The 20917-nt window shown below is 37.3% G+C and overlaps 1 protein-coding gene across 38 annotated transcripts in view; it reads right to left on the reverse strand.

Moving 5' to 3' along the window:
* RBFOX1 (RNA binding fox-1 homolog 1) overlaps positions 1-20917 on the reverse strand; it is a 1145409-nt gene that overhangs the window by 84803 nt on the left and 1039689 nt on the right. For all 38 annotated transcript variants that reach the window (XM_039732124.1, XM_039732135.1, XM_039732144.1 and 35 more), the window contains 4 exons: positions 9487-9630; positions 6913-6966; positions 2028-2120; positions 243-303 (listed from right to left, as the gene is read on the reverse strand). In XM_039732124.1, coding sequence (XP_039588058.1) covers positions 243-303; positions 2028-2120; positions 6913-6966; positions 9487-9630 — 352 coding nt within the window. The remainder of the gene's footprint in view (positions 1-242; positions 304-2027; positions 2121-6912; positions 6967-9486; positions 9631-20917) is intronic.

The raw sequence follows: 20917 nt of genomic DNA on the forward strand, positions 1-20917 counted from the left end.
TTGGGGGTCCAACTCTGGCATTCCAGTCAGAGGGATTTGTGCTCTGCCCACCTGGCTGGGAATCAGCCAAGCTCTGCAGAGGTGGCATTCCTGCTCAATCCCACTGTGTCCTGGGACCCTGGGCCCCAGGAAGGCAGGAGATGCAGAGTGGGACACCCCAGGAGCAGCAAGTGCCCCACTGAGCAGGACTGGGGTGTGGCATGCAGGGACAGTCACCCAAAGCAGGGGGCTCATGCACTTACCATTCGTGTAAGGGTTGACGGTCTTTTTATTTGTCATTACACGTGCTGTGGCATTATTTACCTAAGCACATAGAACAGGGCATTAGAAAGGGTTACGGGGAGGGCCCGTGTCACTATTAAATGCATGCATTATTACTGCTATTAGTCATGTGAAAATAAAATGCAATTTAATTTATAGAAGGCAACAGGTGCATAACAAAATCATACTATTTATAATTACATTTACTTTCATAACCATTTTAACTTACAAATCATTTCAATAAAGCAACATCATATCATTTAAACTTTAATAAAAAGACATTAAAAGCAAATTAAAAGGTACTGCATAATTTAAGACTTAAGAGCATGCTTGTATTCCATGATAACACTGATACAATAAATACTCAAAACAGAAGTAAAAAAAAAAAAAGATTATATGAAGGAACATGCAGTGGAGTAGAAAGGAAAGAGACAAGGTACAAGGAAACAAATAAAATGTCAAAAAAGGGACAAACGAATTTTAGCAGTGTGCAACATAACCCTTTAGAAGAGAAGTACCATTGGAAAAGCAACATCTAGCATTCAACACTTGGAACAAGAGCCTTTTTCATTGCAAGAATTAACAAAATCATTCAAGCTTTAAAATCACAGCTAACAAAAGGATAAAAAGAGGGTGCATTATTTAACACAATATGGAGTTAACAATCTGAGTAAGATGTGCACGAAGTCATATCCTCAATCCAATCAGTGCCTCCCAGGCTTGCTTAAAACGTACACTCAATTACAGGCGTACCAATATATAGAAAAAAATGTAGCATCAAGAAAACTTAATACAACAAGTCAAAAAAATCCACGTGGTATATCAGCGCTAAATACGTGAAACGGCAGATGGACTTCTCCACTTACCATTCAGCACCATCGCCAGCATGGGTATGTATACAGTTACCATGGTTACTGAGAGTTTGGTGAGGGCCCTAAGCGCTACCGTCGAGGGGGAAAATGAAAAGGCAAAATATGCAACATCTTACTCAAAAGACGACAGCATTTTCAATTGGTAATTCTTTCTTTTTTTTTTTTTCTTTTTTTAAATTCTAACAAATACGACTGAGGCAGTGTTGAAGGGGATCCAGTGGCATGGTAAACATGGCTGGAGGTTTTGGGAGATGGGGATGGCTCAGGCCACCCGGCTTCCTGAAAATTAGATGTGAAAATTGCTTGGTCTCTAGTCTGGCTTTTTTTCCTGTGCATCTTTTGGATGCTTCTTTCCCAATCTGAATTTTTTGATAGCCACTGTGGATCCCACATCAACCCTGCAGCAACAAAAAAAAAAAAAAAAGGAAAAAAAAAAAAGGAAAAAAAAAGGAAAACAAAAAAAAAAGAAAAAAATCAACTATTTTTGTTTTTTTTTTTTTTGTTTTGTCTGTCACACTTGTTTTTTGTTGTTGTTGTTCTCAATTTTTCTAATTTTTTTTTTGATGGCTGGTTTTTGGAATCTACTGCACCCATTGATTTACAAAACATCCAAAATAATAACTTCAAAATATTAAAGCTTTCTTTTTTTTGTTTTCAAATCTGTCATCCACCTTTCAGCAATAATTATAATAATAATAATAATTACAAAAGAAATAATAATAAAAAACCCAAGTAAGGCCAGATTCTCTCTCTTTATATATAAATATATATATAAACAATGGGAAGGGGAAAGGGGAGCACACAGAAGACACCAATGATGCATCTGAAACAACAAATGAGAGTGAAGCAGACATTTATAAAAAAGATGAAAAGGAAAATATTTTGAACATGCACCTCGATTTTACGGCCCTCTACCACGGTGCCGTGTAATTTCTCCCTCGCCCTGTCCGCATCAGCACTATTTTCGAAAGTTACGAAACCAAATCCCTGCATGCAGGAGGGAGAAGGGGGGAAAACAACATGCACATTATTATTTCAGTCAATGACCACTTGTTTGCTTATGTTCTCTCTCTTTAATTTAATATTTTCTTGTCCTCGCTTCATTTCTGTAACATGCAAATTAGAAAAATTATAATTGTATTGAGATGTGCAATAAATAAGCAACAAATGTGAACAAATATTTTTTTCCTGTCATCAGTTAGATAATACCCTCTGAGAAAGTCAAAGAATGATACCAAAAATACCTTTCTACATGTCACTACAGAGGAAAATAAATCTAACAATAAGAAAATGAAATTAAAATAAATTACAGTGTTTTCACATAGAAAAAAATGAACTAATGAGAAAAGAAAATGAACCACATTTTAATGACATGCAGATATCTGAACGAAATAAAAAACATGTGCACAAAATTCAACACTGAATGTCAATATACTCTAAACATTGCCTACTTAGTCATGCTGTTGTGATCATAAGAAACACTGTTCCCATGCAACACTAGGGTAACTTAAACTTTTGTCAAACTATACAGCCTTTACTTATTTTTTTATAAAAGCAAAAAAGGAAAAAAAAATAAAACCACCAACAAAACAAAAGTACTTTCAGAACAAAGTATAAACTTTCTTGTATTAACAGATCAAAGAAAATCACATGATGTGAATCGAAAAAGAAACTCTGATAAAAGAAGAAAAATGCAAACGTTTTGAATAAGTTTAACTGCTTCATTTACTTGTTCTGCATATTATTTTCCACATATAGAACATGCAACTGGTAAAACTGCAGAATCCCATGTTAGTGGGACAAATCTGAAATTCTGCTTATGACAAATCCCCTCCTTTATAGTACTAGGCTAAAACAAACATTTCAAATCCTACCAAAATGCCTTTTATGCCCTACGCTAAATTGAACTATGTTTAAATGGCAAATATTTTGGAAAAATCTGACAGTGAAGAACATTTTAGAAACATACACCAACCCTTTGAAGTAATTCTTGCATTAGCACTACAATGCCTTTGCACGTCTCCCAAAATTATCCAAACACTCCTCTACATCCCTGAGCTTTCACACCCAGAACCATTTGCAAGTTGCACGTGGTGCTTTGCACACAGGCAGGGCTTACATAGTTTAAGTGCTGCTAAAACCGGGTTTTTTTTAAATTTCTGTTTTAGCCTGAACTCTGTGCTGCTCCTGAGCAGTCAGCCACTCACCACAGCTCCTCATCTGCCTTTGCTGAGTTTTGCCAGTGTTCATCCACTAGGAACACTCTGCACTGCTATCTACTACACAAAGTGACTGGTTTAAAAAAAAAATTAAAAAGAGGGGAAAAATAATAATAAAAAGAAAGGGGATTTCTACATTCATTTACACAAAGGGGAAATAAAATATCAAACTAAGGCAAAACTGACACCAAGCAGTTAGAAAAAGAATGGGCATGGACTGCAGAATTAATTAGTCAACCACCAACAAAAAGTGAAGTAACTCTCAAGATAATTCCCTGGGTTATTTGGGTTATTTCACCCACTCAAAGAACTCAGTTATTTATTGCCATTTATAATGCAAAAAGTGGCATTTATGTACAGCAGTGTCTATGTTTTGTGCTCTCCAAAGCAGCTTAAGCACAGCTACTCTTTTTTGCCCATTTAAATCCAGCCTGAAGCCTGAGCTCCCCAGTGCTCTGTCAGCAGCTGCAGCCCCAGCTGAAGCTGTTCTCACAGCACCTGATTCCACACATTTTCTCCACACCACTCTCCACAATTTTAGCACAAGGCCACGACCTCACTTGCCACAAGGCATTGAGGATGGAACTCTCTTTTTCCCAAAGCACCAGGAATGGTGAGAGAAAGTAAATCCCCCTCCTCAGCACTAATCTCCATGGTTTAGATCCCTGTACAGGCTTTTCTTATACCTAAATCCATCCTCAACTTCAAACTTCTATTTCTTCTACAAATGCTTTGTCCCGTCTTGTTAAAGCCCTGTTAAAAACCCTCCTAATTTAGGATGCCATTAAGAAAATTTCATAGCAGAAAATATCACTGGATCCATGGATCTAAGCAGAGTAACTCTATTCAGCAGCAGAAATTCTCCCAATTCTGTTTGTTTGTTTTCCTATTATCTTGCCTGATAAATTGTCCCCTCCTGGAACTGCAAACATTTGGTGGGAGTTTAGTCAAAATTTTCTGCCATTCTCTTTAGCTCACAGTGCTACCAGCTAACTTTTGTTCAAACAGCTTAAGAGAAAGATAAAAACCTAATTATACTAAAAAATTAGAAAAACATACAAAGTGGACCCACAAGCCAAGATAAGACAGGAACTTCAAAGATTCTGAAAATAATACTCATTGTCATTTTTTAATTTCTTATGTTGTACTTATTCTCATAATCAACACTACTTAACTTAAGCTCTTACTATTTATGCAAATCTTTAACTTTACCCGGCTGACAGAGAAACTCAAGAACAAAACACAGATTCACCCACCACACATTCAAATACCTACACAAACACTTTAGCATCAATTTAATTTGCAGCTGAGTTAACAGCTGCATTCTATTAATTGGTAATGCAAATATGTGCCTTTTATTTTTAAAATCTGTCAAGTGATTTAATAATAGCCAAGTTAGTATGTGAGAAGGTTCAGATTTAATTTGGGAGGCACTTTGGAGTTCTCCTTATTTGAAGAAATAGATGTTAATGCAATATACACTAGATACACATTAATACATACAAACATAAACAGATTTCCTAATATATAGAGAGCTGCCTAGAGCATTGATTTATAAGTGATGGAAAATGGTCAAAAATTCAAAAGTCATCAGTGCTGCTGTATATTTTAGCAAAGCTTTTTTCATTATTATTACACATTCAAGCAAGAGAAATTTGTAGTATACGACTCTTTCATTGATTTAGGATTTTCTTTTATGGAAGAACTCCCTTCTGCAAAATAATTTTGTACTTTACAGTGGTGTTCTAATGTTATGTTTTTTGAATATGCAATTCCTTTTTTCTTAACTACTATGGCATGAGTATGAAATTCCTTCTGTTGTTTTTGCAACAATCATTTAAAACATTAACTATTAGAATAAAAAGAAAGAAAAAGAAACAGAAACAAAAACAATTCTATCAATTCTTATCCCAAACTGCAGCTAGAAAAAAATTTGAATTCTGATCCTGCAAACTTTGTTACCTGTACTCAGTCTGAAACCACTTAGTAGTCCTTTCAGTTTCAGTGGGATTTTATGAAAACATAGATAAGCACTGCCAGGAATGGGACTTTAATCTGGTGCATCTTAATTCCTACAGAATGGACACGAAATGATCAGATTAAAAAAGAAAAAAAAAAAGAAAAAAGAAAAAAAAAGAACAGAAAAAAGATGTCCCTCTCATTCCTAATATTTCTTTTTCCTAAACTTTCCATTTAATTGAGAGAATCGAAAGGTACTTCTGACAATGAAAATGCTCTGTAGCTATAGCTGAAGTAACTCTGAGCAAGGTGAGAGGCAGCAGCCCTGAGCTGAGAGATGCACCCAGCCCTGCCTCAGGCATCTCCAGCAGCTCCCCTGGAGAGAGCTGGAGGATGGCTCTGGGAATAAGTGGGATTATGCAGCAGCAGCAGGTCTGGACAATCCATGTCTTTTGCAAACATTGTTGAATAACCATAATTTAACAATAATAAATTTTGGCCAGAGTAGGAGATTCTAAGCCACCAAATTCCATCCATTTTAGTTGTTTACTGAAAAAGTGATGAATGTTCCAGCTGAGTTTGGGCTGGCAGGCAAGGGGACTAATTAATGTCTGAATAATAAACCAGGAGATTTCAGCTGTTCCATTTAGGTTAAAAAATAGTGAAGGCTTTAATTTCAGAAAATAAATATTAACAGAATGAAAATGTATCTGATTTAAGATAGATTTTTAACGTATATGATTCTTAAAATATGACAGTTTACAGTATGTCTAGAACAGGGATAACATTCCATCGCTAATAATAAATGGTATATGAGTTACAGGAAGATTGAAACATTAGTGAATAAACTTTTTAGTGTGTCTGACATGGCAAGAAAAGGAAAAAAAGATATGCATATGACAGACATAAGCCTCTAGAATGCAGCTGATATCACAGGTGAACACACTGGGCTACAGCTTTGCACCAGCTGATGCAGTCCTGGCCATTCTATCTTGCTTTATTTCTTAAATACTGAATAAATTGAAGTATGCATTTAAGGCAAAGTAATTTTGGGAAAAAAAAAAAAACCTAAATGTTTGCAATACAATAAGAACTCTTTTAATAAAATAAATGCTAAAATAGATTTTTTTTCAAAGGGTTGGTGTACTAAGGCTTTAACTAAAGAGGAAAACATCTGCACTTAATCTGGAACAATCACATATTTTCTCAGCTAATTACTAAAGAGGATAGTTATTAGGTGTCATTGTCATATTTCATTTCAATAAAGGAAAAAAATACCTATACTAATACAAACCTGCCTACAAATATCTTTAACTATGGACTCATAAAATAAATGAAATAATTACCCTTGAAGAATAAGGACAGCAAAAATCAACATTCCCATATAACAGATGACAGTTTGGAGTAGTTAAAATTACCCCCTTTAAAAGATGTGAGTCCAATGATTTTCATACTGCTTAGAAAACTGACTGACAGCTCAGAAGATGTTTTCACTAACATAAAATTTCAGACATTATTTTGTCACAGCAGTGCAGTTGTTTCCTTTTACTCATATATTTTAAACAAAACAAAAAATTCCACAGGTGAATTAAACAGCTTACCTTTGAGCCTCGCTCATTAAAAATAATTTCAACATCTAAGATTTTACCAAATTGCTGCAAAGAAACAGAAAAAGTTACATGAAAATTAGATAACTTCAATTCTCTATCATATACAATACAAAGGTGTGTTTCAGGAAATGGTGCAAAGCTTTACAAAAGTTAAATGATATAAAACCAAATATTTTAAACACAAAAAGAAAGACAACACTATAAGAAGTCAGATCAATGTTATTTCTAAATTGTGTACATCGTTCTGCTTATTACAATCACTCCACAGAGGAGCCTGAAGCTCAGTGAAGCCCCTGCCACAGAGGAAAGAGCATTAAACTGTGAGCACAGTGAAGTAAAAGTCCCAAATTTCTGCATTTTCCAGAAGAGGTGAAGGAGTTTAGTTAATTCTGCCTTAAAGGAATAAGATTAAATCAGGTTGCTGGCTTCATGGACTGAGGATTTGTTTCCACCCTTGCTGAAATGGGTAATGATGATTCCCTAAGAAGTTTTGTCTTACTGGAGCATAATTTGGAAAACCAGAATGGATACTCACTTTGGGGGGATTTTTTTCTCTGCTCAGAATTGTGTTTTTATTATAACATTAGAAGTGACTGTTATTCCTATTGACCTTCAACAGCACTCAAGTCCCTAGACATTGTTTGTACACACAAAAGCTGAACCCAGCTGCTTGTCCCAGAGGAAAAGGCCCTGTTGCTCTGCCTTAGGAAGGGAATAAAGAATCCTTTCTGTTAGGACACATTTTGTGAGATGACATTGTAATTCTTCAGGGGTTCATTTCAGTTATTTCATAAGTCATTGACATGCAGTATGGATCAGTGTTTGCATTGGTAAGTGACTCAATATCTTATACAAAAAAGCAGAAATTAGAGGCAGGCAAATGGAGAATAATCCAACAAGAGTCCCAGGAACTGCAGAAATGAGTACTCCGGTATTTTCAGATCTAATAAAGAATTACAGGCCAGGAAGGACAGTATTCCTTCTCTAGCTTATTAAAAAGTTTCACTTGACCATGAAAAAATCAACCATTGCTTGGTACACTTAGGCTTATTTCATGTTCTTGCATTCACTGTTTAATCAATGTTTTAACTTCCACTTCAGCCTCGATGCAGACACAGACTTGATATTTAAACAATTCTCCTCTGTTATATTTGTGTCTATGTAAAAAGATAATCTACTGTGTGCTTAACATGGACATAATGCAGACCTGCCATATTGCATAAGAAATATTTGAACTCACACATACGGAAATCTCATTTTTCTATCATTTTAGAAGCTAAAAGTTTTCTGTTACCAAGTCATTCTGGAAGTCAGCTAGAAACTCCAGCCATTCTCCAGTGTCAGTCTTTTGAGACCTAAGACTTAGAAACATTAAAAGGAAATGTATTTATTCATTTAAAAATTACTACAATACCTACCACAAATCCTTTCATTTAATGTTGTTTTTTTTCAAATAGAATCTATTTTAAGTGGTTTGTTTAGTTTAAATAAATTAGCATATTTTCCTCTGGAGGGTTAATTATTATGCCTTCTGCTATTCTGCTGATGAGCTGGAAGCTGTGTTCAAGGAAAGCAACTTGTACCAAGTCAGATCCAGAACAGTCACTCATTTCCCAGAACTACAACAGGATTCTTTTTTCAGGGACTGTTTTCCTTCAGAGGAATAAATACTGAGAAAACACCATCCTCTGACTCACATACAAACACATTAGAACAACTTAAAAATCTGAACATGAAAGAGGGAAAGAAGTGCAGAGCCATGAGACACTTGGTGCTGCACTGAATAACCAACTGCAATGCAGGAGAATTGGGTTTAGTGAGGCAGAATAAAGACGAGAGGAACAGAAATACTTCAGAGTCCTGACTTGGGTTCTAATAGATGATCAAGCACTATTTCTAGATTTGGTTTAGTGGCATTTCAAATTAAACCTGAGAGTTCTTGGATCAGGGAGTAGAAAGCCAGTCTAAGCTCTCCTGTTTATAATCCTATTGCTGATGGCGTGTCCAGGGCCTGTGTGAAACACAGGGGATGTGCTTGAAGGCAGCTCTGGCCTGGGGGAAAGCACAAACTGAGAGATTTACACCAAAAGACTAACAAAAACTTTCAAAGGTTTTTGCAGACCTACAAAACCTGTGGAGATGGGTGAGGATTCCTGTGTCTGAACTTTGTGCTGAAATTCAGCCCGTGCCTTCCTTTTGGGTCCCTTACTCAGGAGGTCAGGCACTGACTGTTTAACACCACACTCTCCAAAATCAATAAAAGCAGGCAGATAAATCTGGGTGTACAGCAGCAATATGTATGAATTTAAACCATCACAGATAGCTTTTTGTGAATGTAGTACAAAGCACCCAAGTGCATCATATCCAGAAGAATCAGTGTCATTTCTTTTCTCAGTTGTGACTGGCAATCAGATGTTTGATTATACACAGATTAAAGGGGAATCTTTCCTGAAAATGGTTAAACAGCCTCAATCAGAGATACTGCTGCCTATAATAAAAAATACCTATTGCATTGCAAATGTAAAACCAAAAAAAAAACCCCAGAAATAAATTATGAGTACTTACACCAAACATTTGTCTAAGATCTGGATCCCGGAATCTGAAAGGTATATTTGAGACGTGGAGCCGTTTTGGCTGTGATTTGTTTTCTGTGTTTTCAGAAGATTGTGTCTGTTGCTGGCCATCGGTCTGTGCTGCATCATCTGTCTGCTAAAAGGGTAAAGTGAAATAAAGCACACTGTAAGTATTTCTGGCATTTTTAATGCAAGGGGTGAGCTTAAATTCTAAAACAAAACAAAACAAAACACCAAAAAAAACCCCAAACAAACAAAAACAAACTAAAGTCAGTTAAATCTGCTCCAAAGTAGTGAGGAATACCAGAAGTTTAAATACATGAAAATCAAATCCATTTTTGTTTCAACAGCATACATTTCCAATGATAATATATGTATTTGGAATAAACTGGAGAATGACTAAATTATTATTTGTGGATTTGCTTAGCTATTCTTAAATAATGAATACATATCCTTACAAGACTGTAGACACTCCTTTAACCCCTTCAGTGTTTGGCAAGGTAAGGAGCAGAATCTGCAGTCCAAATGATGTCTGCTGGCAGAGCAAGGCAGACACTTCCAAATGAGATTAGTGCTTTTATTCAGAGGCCACTGGGACTCTCCACAGCAGGCAGGTAACACATCTCATCCTCGTTGCCATTTCATAGGCAGTGCTGATGGGCACTGGAGGGTCATTCTGTCCTGATAAATGGTGCCCATTATGGAAAAGGCCTTGAGTTGTGAGAGGGAACAGAAGTTTAATCAGTGGTGAAGGTTGCCTGACACAAGTGTGAGACCTAGAAACAAAGTTTTACAGATTTTCTTCCTCACCAAAATGAGGTTGTGTCATGGTACTTCTCACAGGGACACAGTTCCCTGGGTTTAAAATTCTGGTTTAAAATTGAAGGATATTGTCATGTGTTATGATTTAACAAACAAATTATAAATCTTCAGTGAGATGCCCCTCATCCAAAAAGTAAAATTAACCAGTGCTGGTCTGTCAGTATGTTATAGAAATTACTCATCTCTGTTCTTTAATTATATCCTACAGTACCTAATTAATTACTGCTTGTACAGCACACAGCCATTAGCAAGGCTCTGTATGGGTATGTTAAAACAGCACAGTCATACTCGTTTGCATGGGGAGACGGGTTTGGAAGAATAGAAGAGAAAGAAAATCGTTGAATGAAAAACGAAAAGGTTGATCTGACAGCCATCACTCTCTTTGCTCCTTCCTTTTTCCTTCTGACCCCATTGTTTTTCTAATTATTCAACTTTCTCTTGTGTGCTAATGTTAAGTTCACTTTGTCTTTCTCCGTTTTTCATTTAAAGAACAAAAAGAAGAAATTGCCCATTTCCTGCTAGTATGAAATTTCTTTTAGGAGACAACAGTTTAAGCAACATAAAAATGGTTAAATAAAATAAACCTTACCACACAGTTTTAGTACCAACAAGCCTGTTGAAGAGGAAGCAAAAGAACTCAAACAGAATACATCATTTACATCAACAATAACTACATATAAATTGAATACTAGCAAATGAAATTCAACAGTATCCTCCCTAAATAATAGAAATGTTCTCAAATTAAAAGTACTGACATCTATGTTGCCTATACTTCTGTGCTAAGAACACTTTATAAATAAAGGTGCTCATTTCTGCAGCAGCATCAGTCCATCAGTAGCATCTCTGACATTTCACAGGATATGATGACACACCCACAAATACAAATTTTGTGTGCACTGAAGAGAGATTTACAAGTGATCCAAACAAATAATGGGATCAGATCAAGTGTAAACCTAAAACTGAGTCAGTGCCACCACATCTCTTCATGTGCTACTCCCTGAACTCACAGGCCCACAAAGTAAATAATTTATCTTTATGAATATTTAGTGATTTAGATAGAAAATATGGTATATAGCTGTCAAGAGACAAAAATGTTCCATGCTAATCTATTGTTAGCTAAAATCAACTCAGAAATTCAAACTTCAGATTTTGAGGTAACTGTTTCACCCAGAGACACCACAGGGATTATTTTCTACCTTCAGGCAGAAAAGGAGAGAAATATGAAAGAAATTTGGTATGTGAGAGCAGGTGGGGGATGACAGACTGGAAACTCTTGAAATACAACACTGCAGAAGAATTTGAGGTCAATTAGATTAATCTGAAGAGAACTAAAGAATTCCAAAGGCGCTGTTAAGCTTCAGGAACAGAGGGTGCCCAAGGAAGAAATTATATAATCAGTGTCCTGTATAAATGCAAATGGGAAAGAGTAATCTCTGTTCATTTTATTCATAGAAATGAGGAGTAGAAGGGCTGAGCTGTGCACCACAAACATCCCAAAACACTGGGAGCAACTGCCCTACTTAGCAGCTGAACAGATTATGGTCAACAAAATCCAGTGAGGCTTCTGAAGAGAGTGTTAAAATGGAGCTACAAATTGTGGGTGAAGAGGATAAACCCAGGTACTGGTATTTTCCAGGCCTTTGGTTGGTTTTATCACTTTTCAAAATAATTTTTATTCTAAGAAGCCTCAAATCTGCACTGTCAGCACAGAATGTCTCAGAGTCTGGGCAGCGAGGGCTGAAAACCTGAAGCTTTAGCAAGTCCCTGTCATCAACAATTCATAACTGTCCATGACCCTCAAGATCCCTGGGGCAGAATTAACAGGGCTAAAGCATTTAGAACATATGAAAAGGCTTGGCAATGTAACAGGCTCTTTACAAAGCACATTATCATCCAGAAATCCATGGCTGTGCTGGAGATCTGGACAAGGATAATCATGAAATGAAACTGGAATGTGAAGACAATGCAAAAACATTTCCAAGTAACACCAAGGAGGTAAAACACACTGGGGACAGAGGACAGGCTGGATTTTGAAAAATCCAAGCCAGGCAACTTTCAGAGCTCTGTGGACTCACAGAACCTTACACATACATAATACATTTCAGGAGAATATCTTCACTGCTGGAGGACCTGAAGAGTGGTGTTTGATAGTCCTTTAAAAATTAATTGATGTGAGGATGTGGCATTATCCTTCCTCCATCTCTGCAGTCTTGGGTGCAGTCAGGCTGCTTTCTGGCCCCTATTCCACCACATATTCGCAATTGTAAAATATTAAAGATTCTTAATATATGATGGTCTTAAGACTTATAATGAAAGTTATAAATACAGAATGCAGAAATAGAAGATTGAATTCTCACTCACAGCAAAACAAATTGAGGTGAGCTCCCTTCAGTGAGCTACTGAAGGCTTAATTGTTAAAATAAGTTAGAATTAAAACATTCTTACAGGTAAGCAAACCCATATCAAAGAGGGCATTTCAGAAAAGGATTTCTTCTTTTCATGCAAGATAATTTCAGTATAAATATTTGGTATTCTTTTAAACCAAATCCATCACCAGGAGAGTTAATATCTATTGTTTTCTAAAGAAATTCTTTACCTTTAGCAAAATACTTTTCTTTTTGTTTCCTTAACTCAGTTCTAGAAACAGAAAGCTTCTATTATTTAAAAGACTTCACTCAAGTTCTTAAAGATTTCACACTGAAGCAAAATTGTTGAAGTAATTTTTCTGGTTTTCCTTCCTAGATTTTTCCTGAGAATTTAAGAAGCAAAAAATTATACAAGTGACGAAAATCACTAAACCAAATATTTGTTTGGATTAAATAAATTTGACAATTTTTTGTTTGGAAAAAATATTAACTTTCCCCACATACACACCTACAACTTTAAGGCCATTTTAATCCAAATTTGCAGCAATTTTCACTCAAAAATACATTCTAAAACCTTCATGCAGCCCCTAATACAACCCTATATCCCAGCTGACTCCTGACTGGACCCTGGAGTCTCATCTCCCACCCCCAGCACTTGTGGCAAAGGCCCCAGACACAATAAAACAATGGTCAGTGAACCTGAAATCAGAGAGGGCCTTGTGCACATTGCCTGGGTAGAAAAAGCCCATTCCATTCTCCTTCCTGGCTAATAGCAATTTTCTGTGTCCCTTTCCATCCATCACTGCAGACAGCCAGCCCTGCAATGTTCCTTCCACCGGAATTTTAAATGTTCCTCTTTCTCTCCATTCTTTTTCACTGACTAATATCTTTCATTTCCTACAAAACCCTGATGGTGTGCACAAAATCTTTCACCCTCCTACCCTGTTTCCAACACAATGAAATGCAGAAGAGCTTTTTGCACACAACTACAGGAACGCTGCTCCAAATCTCAGCTTTTAAAGACTGAATGGGACACAGACCGTAGGGATGCCTGCAATGCATCTAAACCTTTTATCTCTTTCTGGACAAAGTGAAAATAAGCACAACTGGAACATTAGAAAGCTTTACCAAATCCTGATCATTCTGCTATAATCTGCAAAAAACCACAAATCTGTTTGTTGCAGATCTTTTAAACCCATACCAAGTCTAGGGGAAGAACAGCCTAATTCTAGCAGGAATAACCTCTAAAATATTTACAGGGAGAAAGGCAAGAGAAATAAAAAAGGAACCGATTATTTTTTTAAAATATGATCAGTGGTAAATTAGGTGCTGAGTATCTCATGTATACATGCCAGCACAGGATAAAGCTCTTCAGAATTTTAAATTTAGCAAAAAAGAAAGCACCCACTGGATTTTTTAATGAATGCTCAAAACAGCACCTATTTTTTCCTGCTGCACCAATCAAGTTATTTCTCAGAGAGAAAGAGCTTGTGAATGTCTTCTAGGCATTATTTGATTAAGTTGACAATATTATGTGAGCAATGGTTGGGTACCCACTGTGCTGTACTTTTGACCAAATTGATTTGTGTAATGAACACTTGCTCTGTCTCTTCTCCAGCCTGAACAGGGCTCTTGATTTAACTGGTGGTGCTGGAAGCCAAGTGAATTTACAACCCCCACAGTCATTCTCTCTCAATCTGGAGAGAATAGCAGCAGCACTACATGAGCAAGCATAATTCAATACATTGTGCTATAAGCGCAGAAAATAATATCAGAGCTCTGCAATATACCTGTTTGATTTGATTTGTAAACCCGATAAAAAAAGCAATCGAGAAAAGTTCAGCAGAAAATATATATATACGTCCTGAGCAAAAATATAACCATGCCCAATGTGTACAAACTGAAAAAATCATGCATAGTAAATCATCTTCATACTTCCCTCAGATAATATTGCACATTTTCCATTTTAAAAGGATCTAGATTCTGCAAAGTTACCTTTCCATTAAAAAGTGAGCAAAGAGAATAATTTAAAACCGAGTTTGGGACTTTGTGAAAAGGATGTTTCCCAGATACACCACTAACAGAGAACTGACAAAGTGATGGGCTTGTAGCTTTCCTGTTTTCTTAAGTAGATCAACTGATTAATTAATCATACTTGTTTTGGTAAATTTATATTCTGAAAAGTCCCAGCTCTGCAATGTGCTTCCCAGAAGCAAAACAACACAAAAAAAAAAAAAAAAAAAAGGAGTTATATACCCAGATCCATCTGTTTGGGCTTAAATGTTCACACAAAGATGTACACAGGAAAAAAATTCTATTATTGTGATATTTCACAATGATGATAAACATTAGCAGAAGTATCAGTGACTTTTCTTGTGCACTGCATCTCTGCTATCCTTTTCTCATGAATAAGATAAATAGTAAGGTCTCATTGCTTTCAGGATATTAAAAGTTGAGATTAGTTATTCAAATTAGCTCTAAAGAAAAAAATATTTCCAGTACCTCACACTGCAAAGCATGCAGCTCATGCCACATCCATTTAACCCCTTAAAAATCCTTTCCTGAAGACAATGCGATGTGGGACTTGGTGCTATGCAGAAAGTAATAAAGAAATGTAATAACATAATCATGCCTGCATTTGATAATTTGGAACTAGATGATCCTGAAGGAACCTCAACAGTAGCCCTTCCACAATTATGTTGCTAAATTTCTGGTGTAGCTGAGTGTCTCATACTCCAGAGATGCTTGCTTTCAGAGACACTGCAACTGAAACCCAGCAGGGCAAGGCCTGATCCCCTGTTTTAAATGGTAAAATTCCCTTTTATTTCAGCTGGGTCACAGTTTCAGCCTGATATTGTACCCACTTGACAAAGTAAGTTCAGCATTACCCCTAACTTCAGTCTATTTCCCAGATTACAGAAGGTATAATGAAATTACAAAAGGTATAATGGTTTCATATTCTTTAGAAAAACATTTTGCTATCCAAAGCACCAAATGCAAACTGACCAAAGCAATCACTGGGACAGGCTTGAAAGAAGCAGGCAGAGGAGCCAAGTCCTGTCAATGTGTTCAAGGGTCCCAGGACAAGGGAAGAGATGAATCCGACTCCATATTTCTTAGAAGGCTGATTATATTATATTATATTATATTATATTATATTATATTATATTATATTATATTATATTATATTATATTATATTATATTATATTATATTATATTATGTTTGCTATACTAAATCTATACTAAAATAATAGAAAAATATTTCATCAGAAGGCTAGGAAAGGAAAAAGAATGGAATTAATAATAAAAACTACTGACAGAGAGTCCGACACAACTGGACCACGACTGGTCATCAACTAAAAACAACTGACATGAGACCAATCAAAGACAACCTCCAGACCACATTCCAAGGCAATCAGATAGTTATTGTTTACATTTCTTTTCTGAGGCTTCTCAGGTGAAAAAATCCTGGCAAAAGGATTTTCATAAAAATATCATGGTGGCAAAGTCCCTGTCCTGAGGGCTGTGCTGTCCCCTCTCCAAAGTGCTGAGCTCTCACCCTGGCCCCTGGCCAGTCTATTAATGCCCAAGAGCCATTCTCCCTCCCATTTCACTGGTGGCAAGAGTGTGTTCAATGCTCAATTGTGCCTATTATTCTTACAAATAAAGCCCATCTTTGGGAGGTGAGGTGAGATGTGAGACACACACCTCTGGGCTGCGAGCGACGCAGGCAGGGTGTCAGTGCACCTCTGAACACTCAGCCTCCTCCCTTCTGCAACATTTCCTCCCAGAGGTCCTTGAGCAGTCAGATGAATACAATTTCCTCCCAGGAAGACAGTGTAAGGTGGCTGACTCTGACTGGGACATTTGTTTTAGATATACTGCCACACACAAGCACACCCCGGTAGAATCCCTTAATCCAATTTACTGACAAATGAAAAAGAACCTGAATAATTTTGTGCTTTGCTTCAGCAGTTTCTGACGTTCCACTATTGAACATGCTCTGGGGTTTCAGCAGACTGGGTATTGTTCAGGGCTGAAGACTTACAAGCAGTAGTGATTATTTCTCTCATTTCTAGATGGATGCATTCTGGATGCTGATACCACAGGCTACAAGAAAGCACTGCTATTATTGTGATAGCTTATGCATGGAGAGCTAGCAGCCCAAATAAGAGATCATTAATTCTGGGGACAGATAGGAGCAATAAGATAGGTTTCTTAAGCCTCTGGTACTGCAGGACAACCAAAGAGTAATTAATAACTTGGCTACATTAATTATTTCCCCAATTAATCTTCCTTAACAATATGGAATATAGGCCTTATATACTGTTTTACATTGCCTTCGCTGGTTCATCATTTTTCTTCTAAAATATTCAGCAGGGTCTCAGGGAATAGCAGATCAATCACGTCTGGAGGAGAATCACCAAAAGCCATACATTTTTTGACTCGTAAACATATCTCAAAACTTGGGCCAAATTTGCTGGCATAAAGAGCAGATATTACTTTTAAAAGAATATTTGTAAAATGTTTCAATAGAGTTGTGTGTAACCAAGCAGTTGGCAAGTTCAGTTAAGGACATCCAGCTGATGCCAGCATGCCAGTAATGTGAAATGGGAGAAGGAATGATAAAAGGTTGCCTCGATGAATTATTAATTGCTTTCATCGATTCAATAAATATTTCTGACCACCTACTGATCCCATCCAAAACATCACAAGAGCAATTAACAAAACCTTTCCTAATTAGCTGCATCCTGGCTCCATTAGCCAAGAAGGAAATGCATACACACTATGCACATTTTTAGAAGTTCACGCTACATATAATAAAACTCAATTACTGTGATATTTTCACAAGATAATACTAAAATAAATTCCTTGGATTTATTCTTTTAAAAAATAGCAGACAGATTAGGAAATATTATACTGTCAAAGGACAAAAGCTTTAATTGAATCTAAATAAAAAAATCTTATGTAGTCATACAGAGACATGAAGAAATAGTCAATTGATTTTGTTATTCCTCTTTCATCTGTAAGTCAGAAATCTGTTTTCTTTCTGATGTAAGTCTTGCAGGAAGAAAGTGTTTAAAAATAACCTTGTTTCAATGCTTGAAAGCCTAATGTAAAATCCAGACAGGCAACCAATGAAAACATATTAAAAAACCCCTTGACAGTAAATATAGAAATCATCATTAGAGGGGTTTTTATCATTTGAGTGGGAGCTGTAGCTTCACACTGCACAAGCTGGCTTACAAAGTATTACCAGAAGAAGAAGCCACCAGGATCCTCAGCACTAAATAGTGCCATGCTCATGAGATTTTCCCCCACAAATTGCTCTGCACATTTACTCTGCAGATTCAGCTCTCATTTCCCTCCCTCTGGAGCTGGTTTCCCCCTGTGTGTCTGAAAGGACACACAACACTCAAGGGGTGGTTTCTTGAGCACCTAAAACCTCAGCACCACACCTGCCCTTCCTGACACCCCAGGGCTCAGGCTCCTTCCACCCACCACTCCACATAAATGGGGTTATGTGAAACAAGATATATAAAATTATATAAAAAAATACTTGGAAGGTGCAATAGGGAATCACTGTGGTATGTTATAAACATGCAGAAATACAGATCTGCCATCTAAGTAACAAAGTTTAAGGGAAGAGGGGTAAAATAGATGAAGAAATTTTGAAAGGTTTTGTAAAGCTTACAGGTAAATACACCTAATGGTTTTGATAGTCCTCAAACACTTGAAGTTACATTCTGATAGGCAATAAATCAGGACACAATGCCCTTGAGGATAAGACTTTCTGACTGATGCAAAACTTGGCATGCTTGGTTTCTGGAAATCCACTGATTCTCCCCAAGTTCTCCTGTCCAGCTCATTTATTACCTTGATTTGTGAAGAAATTATTCAGAAAAGAACATAAATCAATACACAGTAAGGCAACTGTACTTTTACCTGTGGCCATTCATTCACGCACAAGCATTGCTGCTCTAATATAGAATGAGATTTTTTTTAAATGTTCTAATTAGCTTAAAAACTCTTTCAAGTGTTATCCCTCCTAAGTCAACATTATAAAAGGCTGCAGTGCTGCAATAAAGCTTATTAAACTTTTGTTCTGGCAGCAAGCTCTATCTGGAAAAAATAACTTTCAACATCTGCAACTAACTTGTACAATGCTGTGACATTTGACAATATTTGTCCAAATTTTAAAAAGCACTAATTAAATACTGTCCTACACAGCTTCAGAAGATATTACTTCCTTTAAAAAATAAAATTTAAAAAAAGGAAAGTGTCTTTAGATGGAACATTTGCAGGTTTGGCTACGAGTTGTTTACCCTCAGCTTGAATCAATGCACACTAGTTTCTGGAATTCCCCTCTGAACTAGATTTATGTCATGCATGTAAAGTCCCTTTTTGTGAGAGTTGTGTTGACACAACCAACTGCTGAGTGAACTTGTGAGAGCAGAGTTTCATGCTGAGAGGGAACGGCTGATTGCTCCAGCTCCAGCTCAGGAAAAGAAAGAAAATGTGACAGCGTGATAAAAGGTTTTTCTCTGTTTGACCCCTCACCTAGTGCTGGATCCCTACTGTGACATTCCATTTGCTCACTTGCATATCTTTGCCCAAGGAGTCAGCTGTTGAACCCTCTGAAATTCAGAGGAATTTGTGACTCCTCCATGTCACAAAAAGACACTTTCTAAATCACATTGCTCTTTTTATACTGAGGTACTCACCAACTTAACAAGCAGCAGTTCAGTTCCTTGCAGGATAGTAATTTCTCAAAATTAGATTATCCATTTCATGAAAAAAACAGCTGACTTTATTTTTCTTGTTAGGTGTGTTTGGTGGTCTGTACATCTGTACAATCTTAGCAGGTTGCAGCCAAATGCATGCAGCATTTCCAAAGAGCTGAGACATTTGGAATGGAAAAGCAGGTCTGTACCTGCTCTTCTCCACAGTCCCTGAAGTTTCCCAGTGGCACAACCACAGAGACGTCCACATCAAGGAACAATATGCTTTATGCAAATCATTATTTTTCAACCTTCTCGTCAAGCTCACCCAACACCTTTCCTTCATTAATGTGAATGACAATTTAAAGTTTTTAGGAAACATCAATTTGTACTTCCCTTCTCCCACTTCAAAGAAGAAACAAATCTAAGGAATAGTGGATAATTCAAAGAATTTTTAAAGGGTTTAAACCAACGTTTCAAATCCACCTGTGAATGCTGATGCTGTGATGAATTCTGCTTGATCATATGAATGCACAATGCAGCTCGCACTGCAGAATTGCTTGGAATACTGATACTCAAGTTTAAGGAAACATCTTTTGAAGAATTGGAAACAGGACTTGGATTCCCCTGAAATCAAGTTTCCTTTCTTGGAAAAAGTTCTCAGGAAAGGGGGCAGAGGAGACATTCTCTAACAGCAAACCTGGAACCAGGAGGATTGGCACTGTGAGTTTAAATCTAATTCCCATCCTTCCCTCTTGCTCACAGCAAACCTGCCAACAGATCTCTTCCCTTATTCGTCCTCAAACACAGCAACCAGACATTTCTCAGCCAAGACATTTCTATTTCCATCTAACATCTGTACAGAGAAGCCATTAGCCATGGCAGTCTCGGGCAGTTTTGCTGTCTGTAGCTCCCTTCAGGAATCAGGGCAGGATGGTACAGCCACACTCCCTCAGCCCCTGGGGCTCAGATTCATCTCCCCTTGAGTTCTCAGGAAAGGGACTTGGCCAACTGATGCTGCTGATAGATGAAAGCAGGCAGGGTGGGGTGACTGACACCCCAAAGGGTTGTGCTGCCATGCAGAGGGACCCTGGCAGGCTGGAGAAACAGGGATGAGGAAGCTCATGAGGTTCAGCAAGTCCTGCACTTGGAGAGGAACAGCCCCATGGGCAGGGGAGTGACTGGCACAAGAGCAGTGCTGCAGGAAATGAGTCCAGATGGAATAGGAATCAACAAAGTGTGAAGGATTGGAGTATCTGGCAAACAAGGAGAGAATGAGAGAGCCAGGAGTGTTCAGCCTGCAAAAGAGAAGCATAAATGCCTGATGGGAGGGAGGAGAGATGAAGGAGCTACACTCTGGCCAGTGGTGCCCAGTGAGGGAACAAAAGGCAATGAGCAAAAGCTGCAGTACAGGACATTCTGTGTAGGACCTGGGAAAAACTTTTCCTGTGAGTGCTCTAACATTAGAACAGATTTCCCAGAGACCTTGTGGAGCTCCTTCCCTGGAGGAGT

The sequence above is a fragment of the Passer montanus genome, unplaced genomic scaffold (genome assembly GCF_014805655.1).
Source record: "Passer montanus isolate IOZ18808 unplaced genomic scaffold, ASM1480565v1 scaffold8, whole genome shotgun sequence".
NCBI classification, from domain to species: Eukaryota; Metazoa; Chordata; class Aves; order Passeriformes; family Passeridae; genus Passer; species Passer montanus.